This window comes from Meleagris gallopavo, chromosome 11, assembly GCF_905368555.1.
Source record: "Meleagris gallopavo chromosome 11, MGAL_WU_HG_1.1, whole genome shotgun sequence".
Classification (NCBI taxonomy): Eukaryota; Metazoa; Chordata; class Aves; order Galliformes; family Phasianidae; genus Meleagris; species Meleagris gallopavo.
The window spans coordinates 23,242,054-23,262,657 of NC_139414.1; the positions used below are offsets into that span (position 1 = coordinate 23,242,054).

General features: G+C 43.1%; 1 protein-coding gene and 1 long non-coding RNA gene across 2 annotated transcripts in view; both read left to right on the plus strand.

Moving 5' to 3' along the window:
• Positions 1-1,782: 1,782 nt before the first annotated feature.
• WWTR1 (WW domain containing transcription regulator 1) overlaps positions 1,783-20,604 on the plus strand; it is a 43,433-nt gene continuing 24,611 nt past the window's right edge. Inside the window, exon 1 of the mRNA XM_085233389.1 lies at positions 1,783-2,304. Within this exon, the coding sequence (XP_085089515.1) occupies positions 1,919-2,304 (386 nt within the window). The 5' untranslated portion in view covers positions 1,783-1,918. The remainder of the gene's footprint in view (positions 2,305-20,604) is intronic.
• LOC146543661 (uncharacterized) lies at positions 6,976-18,690 on the plus strand. The gene is made up of 2 exons (XR_014885718.1): positions 6,976-7,619; positions 7,867-18,690. It is a non-coding gene; the product is annotated as an uncharacterized LOC146543661 (long non-coding RNA).

Sequence of the window (20,604 nt, forward strand, 5' to 3'; positions counted from 1 at the left end):
TAGTGAAAACACCAGCAAGTGACCAGTAAGGAAGCACCAAAAGAATGGTACAAAAGATAACCGGGAAAATTGTCAGGAAAGGGAAGTGTGAACAAATCCTGGGAGTACTGGATTTCCTGACCAGAAATACAGCACATGTGGCAAAAAATACAAGGAGAAGATCTGCTCGTCGATGAGATGTGAACAGGAAATCTAAGGAAAAATAACTAAGTGAGAGAGGACATTTATTGGAGCAAGGAAATCAGGAAATGAAGAGCAATATGTGGTTCTAGGAGTTGATCTTAGCCCAGATTTCATGTACAGGCTTCAACCATGAATCTCAGAATCTGCACTGATCAAAGGGCAAAGATTGATCAGGTGTAGTGCCCAAGTTGTCGGCTGGAGAAGCCACGTGAAGTTCAGAATAGTGAATGCTTCTTAAGAAACAAGAAATTAGTTAAAAAACAAAACAAAACAAAACACCAAAAACAACAACAACAAAAACCCATACCTGAAAGCTTTCCCTCTGATTACTGAGGAGGGGGATTCTGAAATCAGGATAGTTTAGAGACTGTCCAAGCTGCAGAAATAAATAATAATTTAAAAAGCCACATTACTAAAATAAAGTTCCATGTTAGTATAGTCAACATCCGATATCTTTGTGTGTGTAGTCATACAGGCACTGTATCCTTCCTATTACAGAGAGAACACTGACATTGGAACATTACTGTCATTATTCCTTATGGATGCAGCTATTGAGTTGAAGCAAATTTTTTGTCTCGTTATTATTCAAAAGTTATTCCACACAAAAAAAAAGAATTTTTTTAATTTTTTTTTTTAGAATTATGAGAATAAAATGACAATAGAAGGCAAAAGTCACCAAAAAAACTGCATGACTGACATTTACATTGCAGAAAGCCTCAGGAATGCATTCTGATCACAGCTTTGGCTTCTGGTATATACACTATTGGGCTGCAAAGAGGCAGTTGGAATGGAAGCAGCCTCACGGCTGTATCTGCAGTACCACCACAGGGTGAGTTGGGGAGATTTGTGATACAGCTCCGTATTAAATCCAGACCTGCTAGCACAGGGATGAATCTTAGGTATTCTTAAGGCAGCTGTACGACACGTCCTCATTAACGCTTTTTTTTTCCCCCCCGTTCCAAAGCATCACTAAATTACACCGTGAAGCTACTACACTCTTTTAAGCGTGGTTTTGCTTCCAGAAATTGCCGTGAGTTTCCTGAACGACGGCTTAAAAACTAAGCTGACGAGATTGCCAGAAGTCCTCTCCGCGTGCCACGAGGAGAAAGAATGCACCAAGTTCCCCGAGCAGCGGGCAGCGCTCCGCCGCGACGGGCGGGCACACCGCCGGGCACAGAGCGGGCCCCGGGGGAAGGTCCGCGCCCGGGCCCCGTCCCGCCCCGTCTGGCGCCCTGAGGGCCTCCGCAAACTTCGTGCGGGATGGAAGCGAGCGGCGGGCGGGGGGGCGGCCGCGCTGACGGGGCTCGGGTGGCTGCGAGGGGCTCCCGGCGAGCACAGCCCTCACCAGCGCCACAACACAGAGCCAGACTAAAACCACCCCGTCCAGCAGCGGTTCGGAGGATCCGAAGTTTCCGCGGCCGTTGCATAACCGCGGGCGGGGCGGGGCGGAGGCCGGGCTGCCGGGGTGGGCGGTGCACTCAGCGCCGCGGCGCGGCCCGGGGCGGCTTGGCCCGGCCCGGGGGAGGGCGCCGCGCTGCCCGTGGGCTGAGCCGCCCGTCCCTCCGCCGGGCCGCGGCCGTCGCTGTGAGGGGGCGCAGAGGCAGTGCCGCACCGCCGCCGCCCGCTCCGGCACGGCGGCGCGCCTTCGCGACCGCCCGGCGTCCCTCCGCGCAGCGGGGCCGGCCCCGGCCGTCGCCCGCCCGCCCCGCCGTCGGGGCTGACGGGGGGGGGGAAAATGAACCCCGCGGCCCCGCCGCCGGGGCAGCAGGTGATCCACGTCACGCAGGACCTGGACACGGAGCTCGAGGCGCTCTTCAACGCGGTCATGAACCCCCGGCCCAGCTCCTGGCGGAAGAAGATCCTGCCCGAGTCCTTCTTCAAGGAGCCCGACTCGGGCTCGCATTCGCGGCAGTCCAGCACGGACTCGGGCGGCCCCCCGCCGCGGCCCGCCGCCGCGCAGCACGTCCGCTCGCACTCCTCGCCCGCCTCGCTCGTGGGCTCGCCCGCCGCGCCTCAGCACGGGCACCTCCGGCAGCGCTCCTACGACGTGACGGACGAACTGCCGCTGCCTCCCGGCTGGGAGATGGCGCTCACGCACACGGGACAGCGTTACTTCCTCAAGTGAGCGAGCGCGGCGCCGGACGGGGGCCGCTCGCGGGGCGGGCGCGGGCGGCGGGGGCTGAGGTGCGAGAAGGAGGGAGGGAGGGAGGGAGGGAGGGAGGGAGGGAGAGAGAGGGAGAGACGCAGAGAGGTCCGGGGCGGCGGTGGGGAGGGGCAGAGCGGGGGGTGGGCGAGGTGTCCCTGCCCGCCCGTGCAGCTCCCGGCTCCTCATGCCGTCCCCCCGCGCTGCCGCTTCCCGGCCGGGATCCGAACGCGAACGTTCGCGGTCTGCGCTCGGCGTGGCGGTGTGAGCAGTTGTGCGGAGCGCGAGGGGCGCGATCCGTGGGCGCGGGGCTCCCCTGCTTTGAAGACGCGTTTGGACAAATGTGACAGCCGAACGTCTGTCCGCTATGACTGAAGTATCCGTGACATTTGGAATTTGGTTCAAAGTGGCTTAATAGGGCTGGGAATAGGCAACAGTTGTAATATGTGCTAAGGCAGCAGCACGTTATTTCGATGAGTTCTGTATCTCTGCTCCGGATTCGCTGTCGATGAAGTGGCACTGTGATAACCTGGCAAAGGCACAGCTGCAGGATGTTTGGAATCATAGAATGGTTTGAGCTGGAAGGGAACTCTAAAAGCCATCTGGTCCCGCTCCTCTGCTATACAGGGACACCTGCAACTCAGGTGCTCAGAGCCCCATCCACGCTGACCTGGAGTTTCTGCAGGGATGGGGCACCCACCGCCTCTCCCCGGAGCCTTCTCTAGGCTGAATAGCCCCAGCTCTCAGCCTGTCCTGGTAGGGAAGGTGTTCCACCCCTTAGATAACCCCTTGTCCTCCTCTCGGCACACTCCAGCAGGTCCATCTCTCCCCTGTGCTGAGGACTCCACATCTGGATGCAGTACTCCAGGTGTTTTCTAACGGAATAAATAGTGGAGTTGGGCTATGGGGTTGCCCACTTGTTGTCTGTCAGAATAGGCATGTCTTGAGCTTATATGAGACTGCATGTCTGCGTGTACTCAGCCATACCAAGCACGTGATAGGACTCGGGGGGGAAGGCAGGGAATGTTTTCTTCTTGTAAAAGTAACTAAGTACATCATTTACATGATTCTGTAGTGATTTCTTTTCTTTGTGGCTTTGGAATCTCTGGAGAGCCCAGTCCTTGAATTCCTTTGTATGATCTGGTTTGTGCTTCTTGTCACCTTCAGACCAGAGTGGAAATACATTTCTTTCTGCCATTCTGTATGTCAGTGTGTGGGAGTGCAGGGCCCAGTTTTATGAGTCTGTTGTTAATCTGGTTTATCACCTAACTGAGATATTATTGCTGCACTTCGCATGCATTTTTCTCAGTAGAGCAGTACAGAGGAAGGGAAGCTTATGGATAGGAGCACTGTAGCAGATTGTTCCTGAATAAATATTTTATATAAATTCTTGCTAGGGCTTGGCAAGCAAGTGTTCACACTCCAGCTATAGATCATATAACATAATTCTTGTCTGCCATTTGGCTTTGACTGATATCAAAATGCACTCACATGGTTTCACCTTCACCTGTCCCACATTTCTGACATAGAGTGTTCCAAGATGCTGAATTCTTGTTGGGTCTGAAAAATTGCGGGTCCTGTATTAAAAAAAAGCTGTGGATAAAACCCTGCAGCGTCTTTCATATTTTTCCCAAATTGTATCAACAGTAATGGTCTGATTAACAGCATCCTTTTAATAGAGGGTAAATTTTTCATTGTACCTGTAATTTGTTACCTAAATTGGTCTATATGTTGTTTCCACAGTTTTATTTCTCCAGTTAGCACTTTTCTCATTTCCATAAAAATTAATTGGAAAAGCTTTTTTTTTTTTTTTTTTTTTTTTAAACTCAGTGCTTCTGGATGTAATACCTAATTGATCCTGTTTGAACCACAATAGTTTGCAAGTTAAGTATTTTTTTTTTTAGGTGAAAATAGCATTTTCTGCAGAAATTTAAAATTGTTTATGGAAAGTCACATTTAAAGCTATGCAATATTATGTAGGATTCAAGTTAGATGATGCCTTTAAAAGTCCTGTTGGTCAAACCGAGCATACTAAGTTACATTTATCTTGGATAGTAAATTCAGGCCATGTCTGTCAAAAACATGCCATTTCTTTGCAGCCTGATGATAAAAATGTGGTAATATTCATTAGCAAAAGTAAATTGAGGAGAAAATGAAGAGCCGTAGCCAGGCTGTGTCCTGTTAAAGCCCCTATGGTCTGTAAAGCGTGCTGTTTCTTCTATTTGAACGTATTTTCAAGAACTGTTGGGTGAAAGTTGCAGTGGCCTCTCCGTTAGCAGTGATCTTGGTTAGCACTGCTGACCAGGAACCAGCTACGGCTCGCAGCACGCACACTCGTGCATGTCAGTTCCTGCAGAAGTTTTCTGGCTGGGGCTTGAAGAAACATAAGTAGCCTGGGGACCACTCCACCCTGTAATTAAATACCAAACCGCAGAAGTGGGGGATGGAAGAGAGAGTAATAAACACGCACTCACAGCAATGTTATCTAAAGCATTTTTCCCTGTGTGCATGTGTGATTTATTTCTGATAAAAAGGATTTCTGGAAAGACAGGCCAACTGCCTTGTGTAGCACTTGTGTTGGTAAGTGGGAATGTCTGTTGCCTATCGATCCACATGCAGAGCTGTGTACACATATTCAGTGAAAAGAATTTTTCAAGTATTATTTCCAGCAGTTTGTTTTTAGGCAGTTTTCAGCCTCATATGTGAAACAAAGACGAAGCTTTTAATGTTTTCTCAGTGTGTGTAGAGTGCTCTGTGATCAGAGTTTGATTTCATTCCAGAAGGTAAATAGAGTACGGTGCTTACACTGAACGGATTTGTGAAACTCGTTGCCACTTTTAAATTTTATGTGCTTGGGTTTTTTTTTTTTTGTTTTGTTCTTTAATGGTACAGTGAACATTTGTCATACGGGACATATTTGCCAATAAAAGCCTGATCAAGGGCAGAGAGGGCTAATTGCTTTCAGTTTGTGATCTGCTTGAGATGTTTGAACTTTTCCTCGTGTTTTCTGTTGTTGAAAAGCTTTACTTAATGCACGGACAGTTTTATGTTGCTGAGCAGGTCCAGCAGAACTTTGAGACAAAAAAATAATACGGATGCTATGAGAATACTTTTTTTTTTTCTGCAAACAACAAAACTAGTAATATTAAAGCAATTAAAGTGCTTGAGTGGTCTCCAAATACAAGCTTTCCACGAGGGCAGTTTGAGTTAGTTCTGCAGGGGCTGTGATGTTTAATGCCAGCACTGCTCTGAGTGCTGCGCAGCACTCCGGGCAGAGGCGCCTTTCTGCCTCGGGAATGCAGTCCTACAGCTGTAAGTGGGAGAGGAGAAGGGCAGCACACAAGGAAGCTCTGTAGAGTTCTGGTAAAAGTGCAGAAAAATTTGACACCTTCATCTATTCATATAGATGACACTTTTACAGTATTGGTCCTCATTTGCAACCAGACAATGGTGGGCATGATGCATGCTTCAGAAAGTGGGACTCACACCAGTGCATCATCTTTCGGACCTTGTAGAAAGATAGTGCCAAGTGAGAGGCCATACATCCTTGCTGCTTTTGGTGTGGTGTGTTACAGAGAGGCACTGAGGGAAGAATAGAGCATTTCACACACACTGTAGGGGTTTGTTTTCCCCTGTACCCATTGGTTGATCAGGTGTGACTTGGTGGTCTCTTTGTGCTCGCATTGCTGCCCTTGGCTGTGTTCCTTTGTTCAAAAGAAATTATGCTGTGCAAGACTGTCCTGAGGTGCAGTATTGCAAGTGATGTCTGTCTGAAATTGATGCACCTACCAACTTATTTTAAAGAGTTCCAATCAAGTAGGGAAGCTGTGATACAATATTGAAGTTTGCTGAATGGAAATTCAGATATCACTCACTTTTGTGCTTCATATTAGAGGTGGTTTGGGAGGTGCACAAAACTAAATTTGCAAGCTGTGTTTGACAGTGTTAGAGTGCTATCTATTTGCTCTGTTAACTGGTCAAATTCTGTTTTACTGATGTTGTTACAAAGTCAGAGAACTTCCTTAACTTCCGTGTGGCAGAGAATTGCATTTTATCTCCCTGTGTATACGGAGCCAACGTGACATGCAGAGTAATTTTGACCTCTCAGTGTTGAGGCTAGGCCAGACCTCACTCTTGGCAAAGACTGAGTAGTTGGGCTTTGTCTAGGGGGGCTCTAGTACCATCAAATAAGCAATCAGAAAATCTCCTAAGGATCCGTAAGCCATGTTTTTCTTCTGAATTTGGTAGTAAGAATGGCTGCAGAGTTTCCAAAGAAAGTTAATAATTACATGTTTTCTAATCCACGATAGTGTCTTCTCATGATCAATGGTTTATTTTCTCAAAATCTAAAGTAGTGTAAGCTGTGGTGCTTAATAAAATTCAGAGGTTAATATAATGGATAAAATGTGTTTAATAAAAGGATAGTGGAAGCGGATCTGGAATAAATTGGTTTGAGGACATGTTCAATTTACAGGAAGTGATGCAGTTCCTGGATTTTCTGTGTTAGGATATGAACTGCATTTTCAGTGAGCTGTAAAGGGTCAGTGAAGAAAACTCAGCACAGGGCTATGTTGACACTGGAAGTGCTGCCAAGAAGAGTTTCCTCTGAAGAAATACATAAGAAGCTTGTTGCGAAGGTTTGTCTAAACACAAAGGTTGTATTAAATTTAGGTCTGTACATTCCTAAGTGATCTAGGAAATCTCTAAACAATATTTTGTTGATATAAAATTGGGTATATTGTTGTACATTTTTAAGCTAGTAATTGAATAATTACTGTCTATGCAGAGAAGTGCACCATTTTAGTGAAATTTGCCTTACGCCCACTCTTTAGTCTTTTTTTTAACCCTGAAGAATTTAAGATTGTTCAGGAGTTTTTGTTCATTGATGGATGATAATCACACATCCATTTCATAATATGAGCTTAAAATACACACTTGCTGTGTGCATAAATCAACCAGAAAAGAATATCAATTAACGTATTTGAGAAAGAAATGTATGGAATAGACAGAGGTGCTAATGCGATCATGAAAATGTTTTTCTGGAAACATTTAAAGGAGAGTTGGCTTTATGAGTGGTTTGGATTGTTCTAAGTAGGAATGACCAGTTGTTTTTACAATTTTTGTGTGCTACAGGTGATCTTCCCTGGTCATCATAGAATGGCCTGGGTTGGAATAGACCCCAAGGATCATCAGGCTCCAACCCCTGTGCTACAGGCAGGGCCACCCACCTCCAGATCTGGTACTAGACCACATTGCCCAGGGCCCCATCCAGCCTGGCCTTGAACACCTCCAGGTACGGAGCACCCACAGCCTCACTGGGCAGCCTGTTCCAGCACCTCACCACACCCTGTGAAGAACTTCTCCCTGACATCTAATCTAAATCTTCCCTCCTTGAGCTTAAAACCATTCCCTCTTGTCCTATCTCTGTCTACCTGAGTAAAAAATTGATTCCCCTCCTGTTTAAATACTGGAAGGCTGCAGTGAGATCTCCATGCAGCCATCTCTTCTCCAGACTAAACAACTATTCCATTTGTAAGTAGGGAACAGGATGCAGAGCCGTCTGCTTCTTAACCTGATGGACCACATCCACACCAAGAGGCTTTGCTGTGCAGAGCCTGCCCGGTCCCTTCAGCCTTCAGTGCTTTCTCTCAAAGCTTGATGGAGCTGGTGGTGAAGCTTTGGCTTGCTTTCTGTTTGGATGCTCTGGGTAAAGGTGACAACCTGTTGTTTTACTTGCTCCACTTGGTTTTACCCATACCTCCTTCTCTTTATATGCGGAGATTCTCACAGGACAAGAGCTCCTCTGTGACGGAGCACGTCTCATGCCCTGGGGCCTAGCGTGACTAGCAGATGCAGATTGTATGGAAGCAATTAAATCTGAAGGAAATGTAACGTGGGCTGAATTTCAACACACAGACTTATGGCATTTCCCCCCTTGTATTCAGAAGGAGGGAGGGAGAGAAGTGGGTGCAGTATGGGGGTGGGAGTGGATCGTGTTGCATTTGTCAGTCAGAATCCAGGCATGGTGTTAATGCTTGTGCTTGTGCCTGTGACTGCTGCATGAACTCTGGTAACATAAAGCTCAGGGACATCTCACTGTACTGCAGCATCTTCTGTTCCTTACCTGTGAGCACCCTCTGGACAGATGTGACTGAAGCTACTGCGAGGAGACAAGAGTTGTGCTTGTTAAAGAGCTGGACAGAATGTGTTGCGTTAGAACTGCACCAATTGTGTGGTGTTACTTTGAGGTGCTGCAGCGGAAGCGGAGCTGTGGGAGGGGGGTTGGCTGCCTGCATTTCCTGGGCCTGCACTGGCCATCACTGCGCAGCACAGTGGCAGAGCCACAGTCTGGGAGCAGCTCTCCCTGCTGTGCTGCTCTGTCCAGAGCTGTGCACCGCCTGCAGTACACTCTGCTTGTGAGCATTCTGGCTCACTCTTTTCACTGGGTTTCAGTCTGTTCCAGATCTGCTTGGGTGCATGGTTCTGACAGCCCTTCAGGACTGTGAGTAGAAGGACACTTCCGTGGAACAGGTCTGTTTTTCCCCATACAGCAAGTAATCCTTTTTCCACCTGTGATCAACTTTCCCAGTCTTTCCACTGTAGGTGTTTTTATGAAATGCTCCATATTCCTATTTTTCAATGCTTGACTGGTGAGCAATGGTGTAAGCATCACAAAGTGAAGTAAGTTTCCTGTCAATAAACTCTTCAACCTCTTTAAGGTTGTATTAACTTTTACTGTATTTCTGAAATTGAAAACTGTATATGAGCCATGAGATTGCTGTTTATGTGAGGTTTTTAAAGGCCGTGGTTTGGCTTCAACTTAATCTGTGTGTTTTGTTTAAAAGAAGCTCTCAGAACCTGACTGCTTTCCTCAGGCCTGGCCCAGCAGCCCCTGTGCTGTGGGGCTCCGTGCTCTCACCTGCAGTGCTGCTGCTGGAGAAGTGTATCCATCTGCTTTCTGGTGGGGTGAGTAAGGCAGTGGATTAGCAATTGAGGCACTGACACATGGCTCAGAAGTACCTATAGGGATTGATAATGCCAGGCATGAGTGTTAAGAACTGATCAGCTTCTGTTTTTACTGATGAAAAATTTCTGTGCGTAGAAACTGAGAGCATACAGGAATAAATACTGAATTTTGCTCCATGGCAGTTGTTTCTTACAGTGTAAGCTTGTTGCTGTGCCAGGCATGTACAAAGCCATGTCCTGGTGAGGATGGCTCAGCCCTGGCCCACCAGCAGCAGTAGGATTTCAGGGACCGCAGACAGGACCACAGCTGTTCCTCGGTACCCTTTGCAGGATGGCTCTCAGGAACTGGTGAGCATTTGTGCAAACCACATTCTACACCCAAACATGTTTGGAAGTAGAACAAAGTTTTTCACAGAAGAGACTTTACAGTTGTTAGAGGAAGGCAGTGTGCCTGAGTGCAGTTTATTAGGTTTACAGACCATGTTTTTAAAGGTCTTTTTTTGCCTGAAAAGTACTTTGGTGGATATGGTTTTGGTGCCTCCGTTTTTGAAAGACTTTGGGTTGTCTGCTTGGCCTGCACAGCTGGGACCAAAGCAGCCCTTCAGCTCAGCGTCTGCCCCTTGTGAATGCTGCTCCAGCCTGCAGCCAGCACACAGAGCAGGGCTGCCCTACAGCCTCCTCAGCACAGGCTTCCCATCTGTACATGAGTGCCGCCCATCGCTGCACAGTTTCGTGGGGAATGCAGTGAAAGGTCAACATATCTGAGCGTACCAGAGCAGAATTTAGTGTGGGAGTTCTTCACAAAAGGTTTTTATGTCACATTTAGTTCTGTCACTATATTTTCCTAATCACTTTCGACGTTCTACTCATTCTACTGTATGTAGTACAGTAGTGTAATTTCTTTTGCCTAGAGAGGTGAGGAATTTTTTGCAAATGTGCGTGGCTTAATTTCACAGGCACACGTCAAAAGTGAGGATCTGATGTGATGTGAAGTTACCGTGAGAGCTGTGGATCAAAGGCTGATGCACTGGTTGGTGTATGTGGGTGCAGCGTTTGACTCCTGTGAGCCCCGCTGTGGCTGCCAGTGCCCTCGTGCTGCTCTGGGGGCAGCACCCAGCTGTGGGGTGGCTTCTCACAGGGAGCTGTCTGTCAGCCCTGGTGGCACCCAAATGTTAGATCATAACTGTAGAGAAAATACCTTTTGCCTGACAGAGGGTTCTGCTTCTTCATTCGAGTTTTATATAGACATTTTGTTTTAGTCTGCTGCTGAAAGACATTATGATAGCAGAGAATCAATGAAATGATGGCACTACTCTGGTCACCGTAAGGCTGGATGATGGAAGAGATTTTCTGGTGAGATTATTTACATCTTACAGAAAGTAGAACGATAAAAGATTGGTGGTTAGGAGGAATTAAGGCATTTCTGAAGATTCAGCACTGGCGGTAGTCAGTATGTTGCAAAAAGTATCTAAAAGGTATCTTAGCAAAGCTAGGGAAGATTGTGTTCTCAGGATTAAAAAAAGAGCAAACGCCTTTTGCAGTCACCCAAGGTGAAAGCAGAAAATCCTCAATCAGTCCTCATATTCAAAGAGGTGGGGGGGGGGGGTGAGGGGGGAGCACAGTTCCAAAAATAAAAAAAAATATCAAAAATCACCTATTTATGAAAATTTCTGGAGCTGCTGATTTTGCACTGCTCTTGCTTCAATTATGTTCTGCTCGCATTTTTCATTTTTTTATTTACTCAAAGTCCACCCACTCTGCTACCCTTCACAAAATAGATAAAGAATGTGAAAGGTTAGTCTCAAAGTTATTCTGATGGCCTTGTGAAGGCCTCTGCAAGCAGTTGTTGGTACAAGGATTGTGGATGTGATCAGCAGTAGAGGAGCTTCGACTGAAGGTCACCCAGCCAAAATTCTAAACTTTTTGATAGCCTTGGGAACACTGGTTATTTCCTTTCCTCTTGGTTTTTATTTACATATGTATAGGGAAAAATAAGTTCTCTGGGAAGTCTGAGGCATAAAGCAACAGATCTTTTTTTTTTTTTTTTTTTTTTTTGGCGTTGCAGTTAGCTGTGTGTAGTTCCACAAATATTTAATCTTTGAATTAATTGTTTACTTTGGGTTTAGAGTTTTGTTTTTAATTTTTTCCTAAAGGCAATTCCATCAGGTTTTCTTGCCGTATGAAAGGACTTTTATGGTTGTTTTATAATTCAGTGGAAATAAAACAAGCTGATGCAATGACAAGGCAAGGGCTGAGCTACTCTGATAGTTTAAAATGTTTTTATCACCTCTAGAATTCAAAATTATAAGAAAACAAAGGAAAACGTGAGATTCAGTTTTCTGAATTCTGCACATGAATGACATACTCTGTGGGAAGATCATCTTGAGTGCAATTAAGGAGTACTTGCAACATGGAAAACCATCAGAAATTAATCTGACCGAGTGAGCTGAAGTCTCTGAAACCTGCCTTTAAGGTAATGCAGGGATTTAGATCCAGCTGAGGATCAGTGCCACCTGTTCTACAGTCTTTGCAGATTGATTGCACAGAGTAATTCAGATATGTCTGATAGTTTGTAACTGCTGACAACTGCTGGACCAGTGCCAGCTCAACTGCCTCAAGCATCTTCATCCCAAGCTCTTAAATTGATTCTAGTCTTTTGATTACAGAATACTAATTTTCTCCTAATAAATAAATTTGGCTTGTTGGAGGTGATTTTTATTTTTCTTCTTAATGACTGTGCTAGGAACAGTGGGAAAAAATATCTCAACTGAAGTTGAGGGAAGGAGCATATCACTGCAAAAATTCCACCTAACACAGATGTGATGTTTGTCCTGACTTTGTTGTTATGCATGTGAATGTTGCAGCTAGTCTTTTAAGACAGTGTTTTAGATACTCATAGAAAGAAAATGTTCTCTTTGAGTCAAAGCTCCGCCAGCCATTAAAATTGTAATCAGTAAGTGAATTTTTACATAAATCACATTTAAAAACAAACAGAAAAACAACCAAAAATGGGCGTTGATTGCTGAAAGATCAGCAGTTTACAAATGATTTACTCTATCCCAGTATTCCTCTGACAGTGTAATTCCAGTGGGGATATGCAGGAGTCTTGACTTGCTGGACTTGAGTAAATCCTGCAAACTCTTCCTTTACACTGAATTCTCAAGAAAAAAAAAAAACAGGCTTCAGCAACCTATGTGTTAAGAATGGCAATGCTGACACCCTGACTTCGTTGGTGTTGTAAGCCATGGCCTTAGGGGCACGTATGTGCTGTATGTCCCACATCACAATTCAGTTATACCTAAAGAAAAATGCTCTCTAATCCTAACCATGTTTCAGCTGGTAGTAGCTGAAGTGAAAAGAACATGCAGAATGATTGTGCTTACCTCTCTCTCAGGTAAGGATCTGAATACTTTCATTATTGCAAACCATGAAAGTACCAACAAATTATTACATTTTACCAGTTACATTTTAAAATAGAACTGTTCTATTCCTCTCCTTGGAGAGCCAATAAAACATCACAAATCCTCATTAAGATGACAGAGCTCTCTGCAGGTCATGTCTTTACCTGCATTCTCACAAAGTGTCTTTTGACTCTTAGCAGTGAGCTTGTAGTTTTTGACTGAACAGTGCACTCCACTATGAATCAGTGGGATGCAGCTATCCTGGGAGGTGGTATTTCTGTACATTAATATCAGTTTAAGGGAAGTCTTGCTTGTCCATATGTATACTTAAACTTTGGAAAGGTAGGTTTACTTTTGAGTAGAATACATTTGATCAGAATATTACTACAGTGTCAGAATTGACAGCAGCTCCCTTCCTTCAGCAAAATCTTATTTAAAATCCTGACTTCATTTTAAAATGCTCAAATTATGTACATCGAGCAGAACTGTCACCTTTCCTCAGCTGAGGTCAACTATCAGCTAGCAGACATTGTTTCTTTATTTTGGAATGGTTTTGTCTGGGCAAAGATTTGGTCTCTTAACCAGATCCTGTTTTTCATCTGTTTTTGATGGCAAACGGTTGCATTTCCCATCCATTTGCAAACAGTGACTGTCTGGCAGGATTTCCTGGATACACGGTGGTTTCAGATTATAAAAAGCAAACTTTCTGAACTCTAGTGATTAATGTGGTTATTTGTATGGACTTCTCTTCCATGAGAGCCAATCAATTCATCCTATGGAAGGTGAAAATAAGACTCCAGAACAATTCATCTGCTAGCTAATGACCTCTATCTTGAATCACAAAGAAAAAAATAATTGAAGTAGGACAGCTTTGTGTACTGAAATTTTCTGAAGAGCAGGAACCAATATTCTGGGAATCCCCGTTTTGTAAGAAACTCCCCCAAAAGCTATTTATTCCCTGATCCATTTTTATTTAGCGGAATGAGGTTCTGAGGACCCGTGGATCAGGAGTTATGTGAGCTGAACACAATGGATAATGGGAACTGACTGTGAAAAGTACCATTTATATATTAAACCTTCTTTTATATTCCAAGCTGTCCTTGAAAATTAAGAGCAGGGATGTAATAAAAACGTGTAAGTCTGCAGGCGCTACAGGAAGCATTCGGTTTTTCATTTGTTTCTTGTGAGTCCATTCACTAGAAGCAGTGTGATTTTCCCTCAGTGTGTATGTCAGGTAGGAGATGAACCCTTTGAAATTTTCCCATGTTCTGAGGGAATCTTCTAAATGGTTAAGTTTGGGATCATAGAGAAGGTGTTGATGTCAGTGACAGCCAGGTAGAGGCCAGCAAGACTGCAGGTGTGCCTGCTCTGAAGTTTGGAGTAGGAAATACCTTATTTCCACAGCTAAAGACCTTTTTATAAAAGTGTACTCAAATGTATCGCAGTGATCTGAAGTGCTTGACAATTCTTCAAATTGCAAAGAGAAAGGGGTTCACCACGGTTAGTTAAAAAGCAAAATATCAGAGATTGTAAACAATGGGTTCAACCCCATAAATTCTTTGATCACATATACACTGGTGTTGGAAAAAAATCCATTTTTTAATGCTTGTGTGTTCATTGCTTGGGAGACATTAATGGTGACTTTCTAACTAGACTCAGAAAGCAGAACTTGAAGTAATAGTTTAGACTGCAGGGAGCCCTCAGACCAAATTCTGCAAAGTCATCCACTTCTCTGCCCCTGGGTGATGCAGTGGGATGCAGCCTTACAGGAGAATTTTTCTTATGTCCAGTTTTGGTTTTGGATGTTTGTATTAATAATCTGTTCTTGCATGAAGAAATTTTTGATCCTTTATGAAGAGGGGTGTTCTTTGTTGTTGGTTAGCTTTATTTTGGTTTTTACTAAAATGTAGAATATGTTAAATTATTATTGATTTTCCTAGAAGTGCCTGCTTGTTAGTAAAAGAATATTTATGAGATGAGCTGATCCTCCTTGCCTGTTACAAGAAGTATTATGTTTTGTTTATGTACGCCCTGGTTGCTCACAAGTATGCTAGCTTCTGACAGGACTTTTTTGCTGGTGAATAAAGAGTTGGAATCACAGAAGGTGGATACAGCCTCTAGATCAAGTGGAGGGCAATTAACTATTTTTCATCCTGCAGCCTATTTAACAACTTGAGTAACTTTGTGAATCTGAAAATGTCACATGTATCTCTCAAGGGAGTATTTTGTTTCAGATTACTATTTATTTCCCCAAATAAAATAAGCGTGCTTTTTAATAGGATCAATAATATGTATCTTTAAATATAAATGATACAGACATCTATCAAACAAACGCGTTGACAACATTATATATTGCATACATTAATCAATTCCATTACAGTGTTGTATATAATAGTTTCATTCAGCGCCCTTTTTCCTTTTTCTCAAGAATTAGGATTTCATCCAAATCCTAAAGGTTAAGTTGTCAATAGAACTCAAAGGGTGTTTTGTTTCCATTTGTGTAACTAGTTGAATGTTTTTTAAGTCTGTGGCATATGCTAACAATAGGATCAGTCGGTTATGGGGAAGCTTAGTAGGATATTCTTAAGGTTCTCTTCAAGGTAGCGAGTAATGTCAAAACTAATTCAGGAGAAGAGCAACTATTTTCACTAAAGAAGTTATTTTAATTAGTGCTTAGCATAGGATAGCAAGTATTCAAATACTTACGTGATGTTCCAGCTTCAAGATTAGAAATTACGATGAACATGCAGTAGGAACACAAAGTCTTCAGTGCCGTCTGTTTGGTAACTACATTGTGTCTGCTTGTTAAAGCTTCATGAAATCTTCATGAAACATTTATCACTGTCTGCAAAAGCAAGCGGTGTGAATACCTTTAGATAAATGTGCAAGTTGAAGTACTGTGGGCATTTCTTGGGCCTACTACAAGGATGAGTTGTTGAACAGTTGAATGTTAGTGGTGAAGTGATTGAGAGATCCTACTCTCATATGCATTTGTGTCTTTCTGGTGATATCGTGAAAGATAAAATCTTCTTCCTCCAAGTGCTGAAATGAAGCGAGCAGTATAAATGAAATTACTAACACACGACTTTAAGCTCTTCAGTCTAGTAGGTGCTGTGTCCTCACGTGCATATGCTTATTTTATTATTTTAGTTGTGAATAGGAGAAACTTTTTTCCTGCTTTGCTGATAACTGGTGAATAATACCAGCATACAATTAATGCTGAAGTTAGGAAACAGTGCTTAGCAGTCATTCCGGCTGCCGCAGTACCCTCCGCCAGCTGCTTCAGGGCCGGCAGCGGGGCCCACCAGGGCTGCTGCGATGCAGCCAGAGCGTGGGCTGCCACCACTAGCTCACTCGGACACGTAATAGGCATAAGCAGGATCTCTTACATTCAAGGGAGAGGAGTTGTAAAGGTTCTTTGTAGTAAAAAGCTAATATAATATGTGATTGTTGATTTATTTATTTGTTTGTTTGTTTTTAATAAAATAAAAGTATTAAAGTATCATGGTTGATTTTCATTTCTCTTTCTAGCTGCCCTCATCTTCCAGAAATTACTAGACCACAGCTGAATTTGAAATAGACTGAACATAACCCATGCGTTTCCCAGTTCAAGCTTTTCTGGCTGCAGGGTGCTGCTAAAAGCAGTAGTCTGGCCCTGCCACATATTCCCTGCTGCATATTTCCCAGCTTTTTCTCTGTTTTATTTTGACTTACAGTCCCATGGCTGGGGTCCATCAGACCAACCTTTGCATCTAGTGGAAAGATAATTAGCAGGATTTGTTTCCAGGCTCAGCACACTGACAGAAGAGTTCATTCGCTTGACCTTGCCAGATGTGGTCATTAGGCCTCACACAAAGGGAATGGTAAGAGGTGTCCTGGAGCCGAGGAGTGACTACTCGTTAGTGGTACATGACCAGAGTTTATCTTCTGCTGCTAGATCCTTTGTGCTTCTCTTGGCTGAAATATTGTGTGGTTTGGACCTGCTGGTGATTTTAGCAGATATTGCACCATGGGCAGGCTCACTTAATAGACCCCAATGTTGTTGACCAAGGCCATTTTTTCAAAATCTCAGAACCTATCAATCTGTTTAAAAGTATGTCTGCTACATCATGCAGTGCCAAAGCACTTCTGGTGGAATCTTATTTGAGACCAAGCTTCCTTTTTGGCCCCCCTTTTTTTCTTTTTCTTTTTTTTTGCATACAAAGGACAGAGGGACAGAGAGAAGTTGGGCAATGATTTGGCTCTGCCTACAGAGATGTAAACAGATTTCCCAATGTTTGATAATGATGGTGCAGCCGGAAGTGGTTGACTGGATGGTCTCCAATGCAGTCTGAGCTGTCATCCTGCTGGGAGCAGTTAATGAGTCAGAACATACGGGTTGTTCATGTTGATGAGTCATCAGCTTCCCACTTGCCCTGAAGCAGCTTTACTTTGATGTGGCTCAGTCACAAAATCCACTCTTAGTCCCTTTGACAAAGGCCCGATAAAAGACTCCATACAAGTTCTACAGAGTTAGCCTAACTCTGAGCTTGTGTTGTTTCAGTTCAGAGCACGCTTGCAGGATAAAATATTTTGAATCAGTTCTTTCTCCTTAATTACCCTTAAACTTCTTTTCAGAGAAGTAGATCTGAGTTTCCTAATACTGGAAAAAAAAAAAGATGATTCTAAAATAGAAACCATAGAAGCACATTTGTTGTTGGAGTTAGTACAAGCAGAAAAAGAATGAATATACTTCATGCTGCTTGCTCATTTGAACTGAGCTGTTTTGGCAAGGTTGCAGTGGAAGTTGGTGATCAGAACTTAGCAGTAAAAAATGCAGTACGGTGCAGTAGTTCAGGTCGTGGAAAATACTGAAGTTTCAAAGCAGGAAGCAGACACCCAAACAGGAAGCATTGATCAATCCTTTAGGTATGACAAGTGGAAGAGAATCTGTAAGTCCTAATAAAATACTGAGTTACTGAAATCTGGAGCATTGCGTTAAATATTTTTCTGATGGGGGGCCACCATTGGGATACAATTTACTGCTCACTGAGCTTGTGTGTCATAGGAGATGCACAGAGACATTACTGTAGAATTTATTCTTAGACATATTTAGTTTATCTTTCTATATAGGTGCTGTTACACCAGGATTAAACACATAAAGCAGTTAATAACAACATTCTGTATGTAAAACTGGGAGAACTAGCATACAGTCAAGGCCTTAGGGGACACTGTGGCCAAGGGTTTAACTCACCTATAACTGGTTCTCTCGGTGACACTGGAAGTTAAATGCTCAAATGTGTAAAGCTCAGATTTTACAAGAAGTAAAACTGTTGCTGTTTCCAGGCCTATCATCCCTGTAGTGCATATTGTTATTCCTTGTCTATAGCTTTGTTTTCTGGCTCATTTTTATGGGCTATGAGATATATGCCAAGAAAAAAATCCTTCTGAGGTGAATACTTCTAGAAATAATAAATAGATGAATTGATACAATCCCAGATAGCGCTACTGAGATGTTTTCTCCTCAGTATTTTTCGTGTGTGTGTACATATTACAGACCTGAATCACTTCAATGATCTTCATTAGAATGAAGTCTCACATAGCATGTGCACTGTATTGAAAGTGCAAGACCAAAAAAGTCATAGTTATTGTAACAAACTGCCAGCTGCAACCAGGCTCTCACAGTGCTCTTTTCTACAAATCTGCTATGCTGTGAAGCTGTGCAAAATTAAGAGTGTTACCCACCTTCCATTGATATTTGAGGCAAAACTTAGGCTGACATCGGTTTTTCGGGATCAAGGCCTAAATAAGGATTTCCATCTTTTGATCAGTGTCTAACTTACTACTTGGTGAACTGTTTTACAGAGAACAGAAGATTACTTTATGTTGCATTTTGTATGCAGTAATGATAGCATTGAGTTATTTACGTATAAAGTATTTTGATTTAAGAATAGCGTCTTTCAGTTCTTACATATATCTAAATATGAAGTGCAATAAAGAAGGTAACAAAAAAAGAAACACTGAAACAAGCGGTGTGTGCTCCAGTGTTCCGGAGGCTTCAGTTGCATGGATTTCCTGGTCATCTGAGCACATTGAAGATGTTTCTTAACTTTGTTTTGTGCAGGAGATAAAGGCCCTTTCTCTTGGATGCGTCCCTGGATGTGATATTTCAGAGCCTCCTGAAAGCTCCTGGAGGCTGGGGAAGTGTAGATTCCAGGTGCAGTTCTACATTCAGCAGGAGGTAGAACAGGAGCACAACATGGATGTGTTTGTCATCGTCAGTCATCTTTGGGATGCCGAGTAGGCTTGATCTCTTTCCCTCCATACATCAAATGGAAGGGTACAGGCTTGCATACGTGACTCTGCGTGTTGATAGCTCTTCCCTGAAGCAGAAAATGAGTGATTGTGTTTTGTTGTCTTCGTGTCCATGAAGAGTGAGAATGTTACTGAAGAAAGGAAAAGAAATGTTACTCCGGTTACAGAAGAGAATTTTAAAATTGGCCATTTCAGTATTCTAGTGTGGCTTTAAGAGCACTTCCTGCCACTGCTGCTGTACGTGGTTAGTGGGTCTAGTTAAAGGCTGCAGGTTTGGAGTTAGGCTGAGGAATATGTTCAAACAAGTTAGAGATTGCTTAATACAGCTGGGTTCATAAATCCTTTAACTTGTGCTTCAGGTTTTGCTAACAAGAGTTGATGCTTTCAGTTTCTCACAATGAAACTAACAGGAAAAGAGAAGAGAAAAACAGTCTTCAATTAATTTGAACGTTTTACAGTGTTTACATATAAAAAATGTTGGAGAGAGGAAAATCTGTTTTGATACAAACTACAAAGAGGTAGTAATTATTTAATTGCCAGCACTCGTTTAAAAACGTGTTCCTCAGTTTGGGGAATGATCTTTTCTATGATACGTGGGAATTCCAAAATCCATCGCTTTGATTAAGTGTAGCTTCTTTGTTTGAATTAAAATGCCAGAGAAACAGAAGAATGGAGCTTTAAATAAAAATGCTTTTCAGTTCACTTTGATATGGTTATGGAAAACAATGCCCAATTTATTGCTATACCAGCACCTTTTGTTCAGAACACCACTTCTTTTGGAAGAAAGATCATTTAACTGAGCTGGATTCGAGAATTCTTGTAATTGAAAAATAATACAAAAATAAAAAGAAGAAAAGCCTCAAATGTGCTTAAGTTTCACAGTGAGAGAAGAATAAAATCATTCAGTGCTAGCAAGAAAAAATGGTGGATGATTTCCTTATAAATAGCAATGATTACATACAATAAATATGCTCATAGCTTTGATAAAATAAAGTGACTCAGCTGCTTAGAGGCTGAGTTGTAGACAAGCACTGAAGTGAAAATGTGATCTTCAGTTGTAGTATTGGAACTGTATGTTAAATGTAAAATATTAGAAGGATACGGTCACAGACTGATTACAGGCAGTGCAGCTTTTTTCCGTTCTTTAAAAATTTGTTCTGATTTTTTGTTTTGTTTTGTTTTTTTGTTTTTCTTTAATGTGGATATGTTTATTTTTGCTGCTTGTAATTCACATTATTTTGGTAACATCAGAGATAGACAGTAAAGAGTTTGGACATGGTAACGAGGCAGTAGGTGTAAATTCACATGTTAAATAGTGCTGGCTGTCAGCAAAGTCTGAAGTTGTGGTCACAGCCTTAATGACAATGCAACCATAGCTTAAAGTAGCAAGGAGAGGGTTTGAGACTGAGATCAGTGAAGGGCAAGTTAGGCATTGCTTTTATGAAAGGTGGATCAGAATGGTTTTCCAGACATGGAGCTGTTAGAAGTTTTATCCTTCTTTATACTTTCCACTTAGAGGCATTCCTCTTTAAAATAGCGGAGGAAAACTTCTCTGCATCCAGCCAGTGGAGCCACGTTCAGCAGAGTCACGGGGTGGGTACCAGATGGTCCATTGCT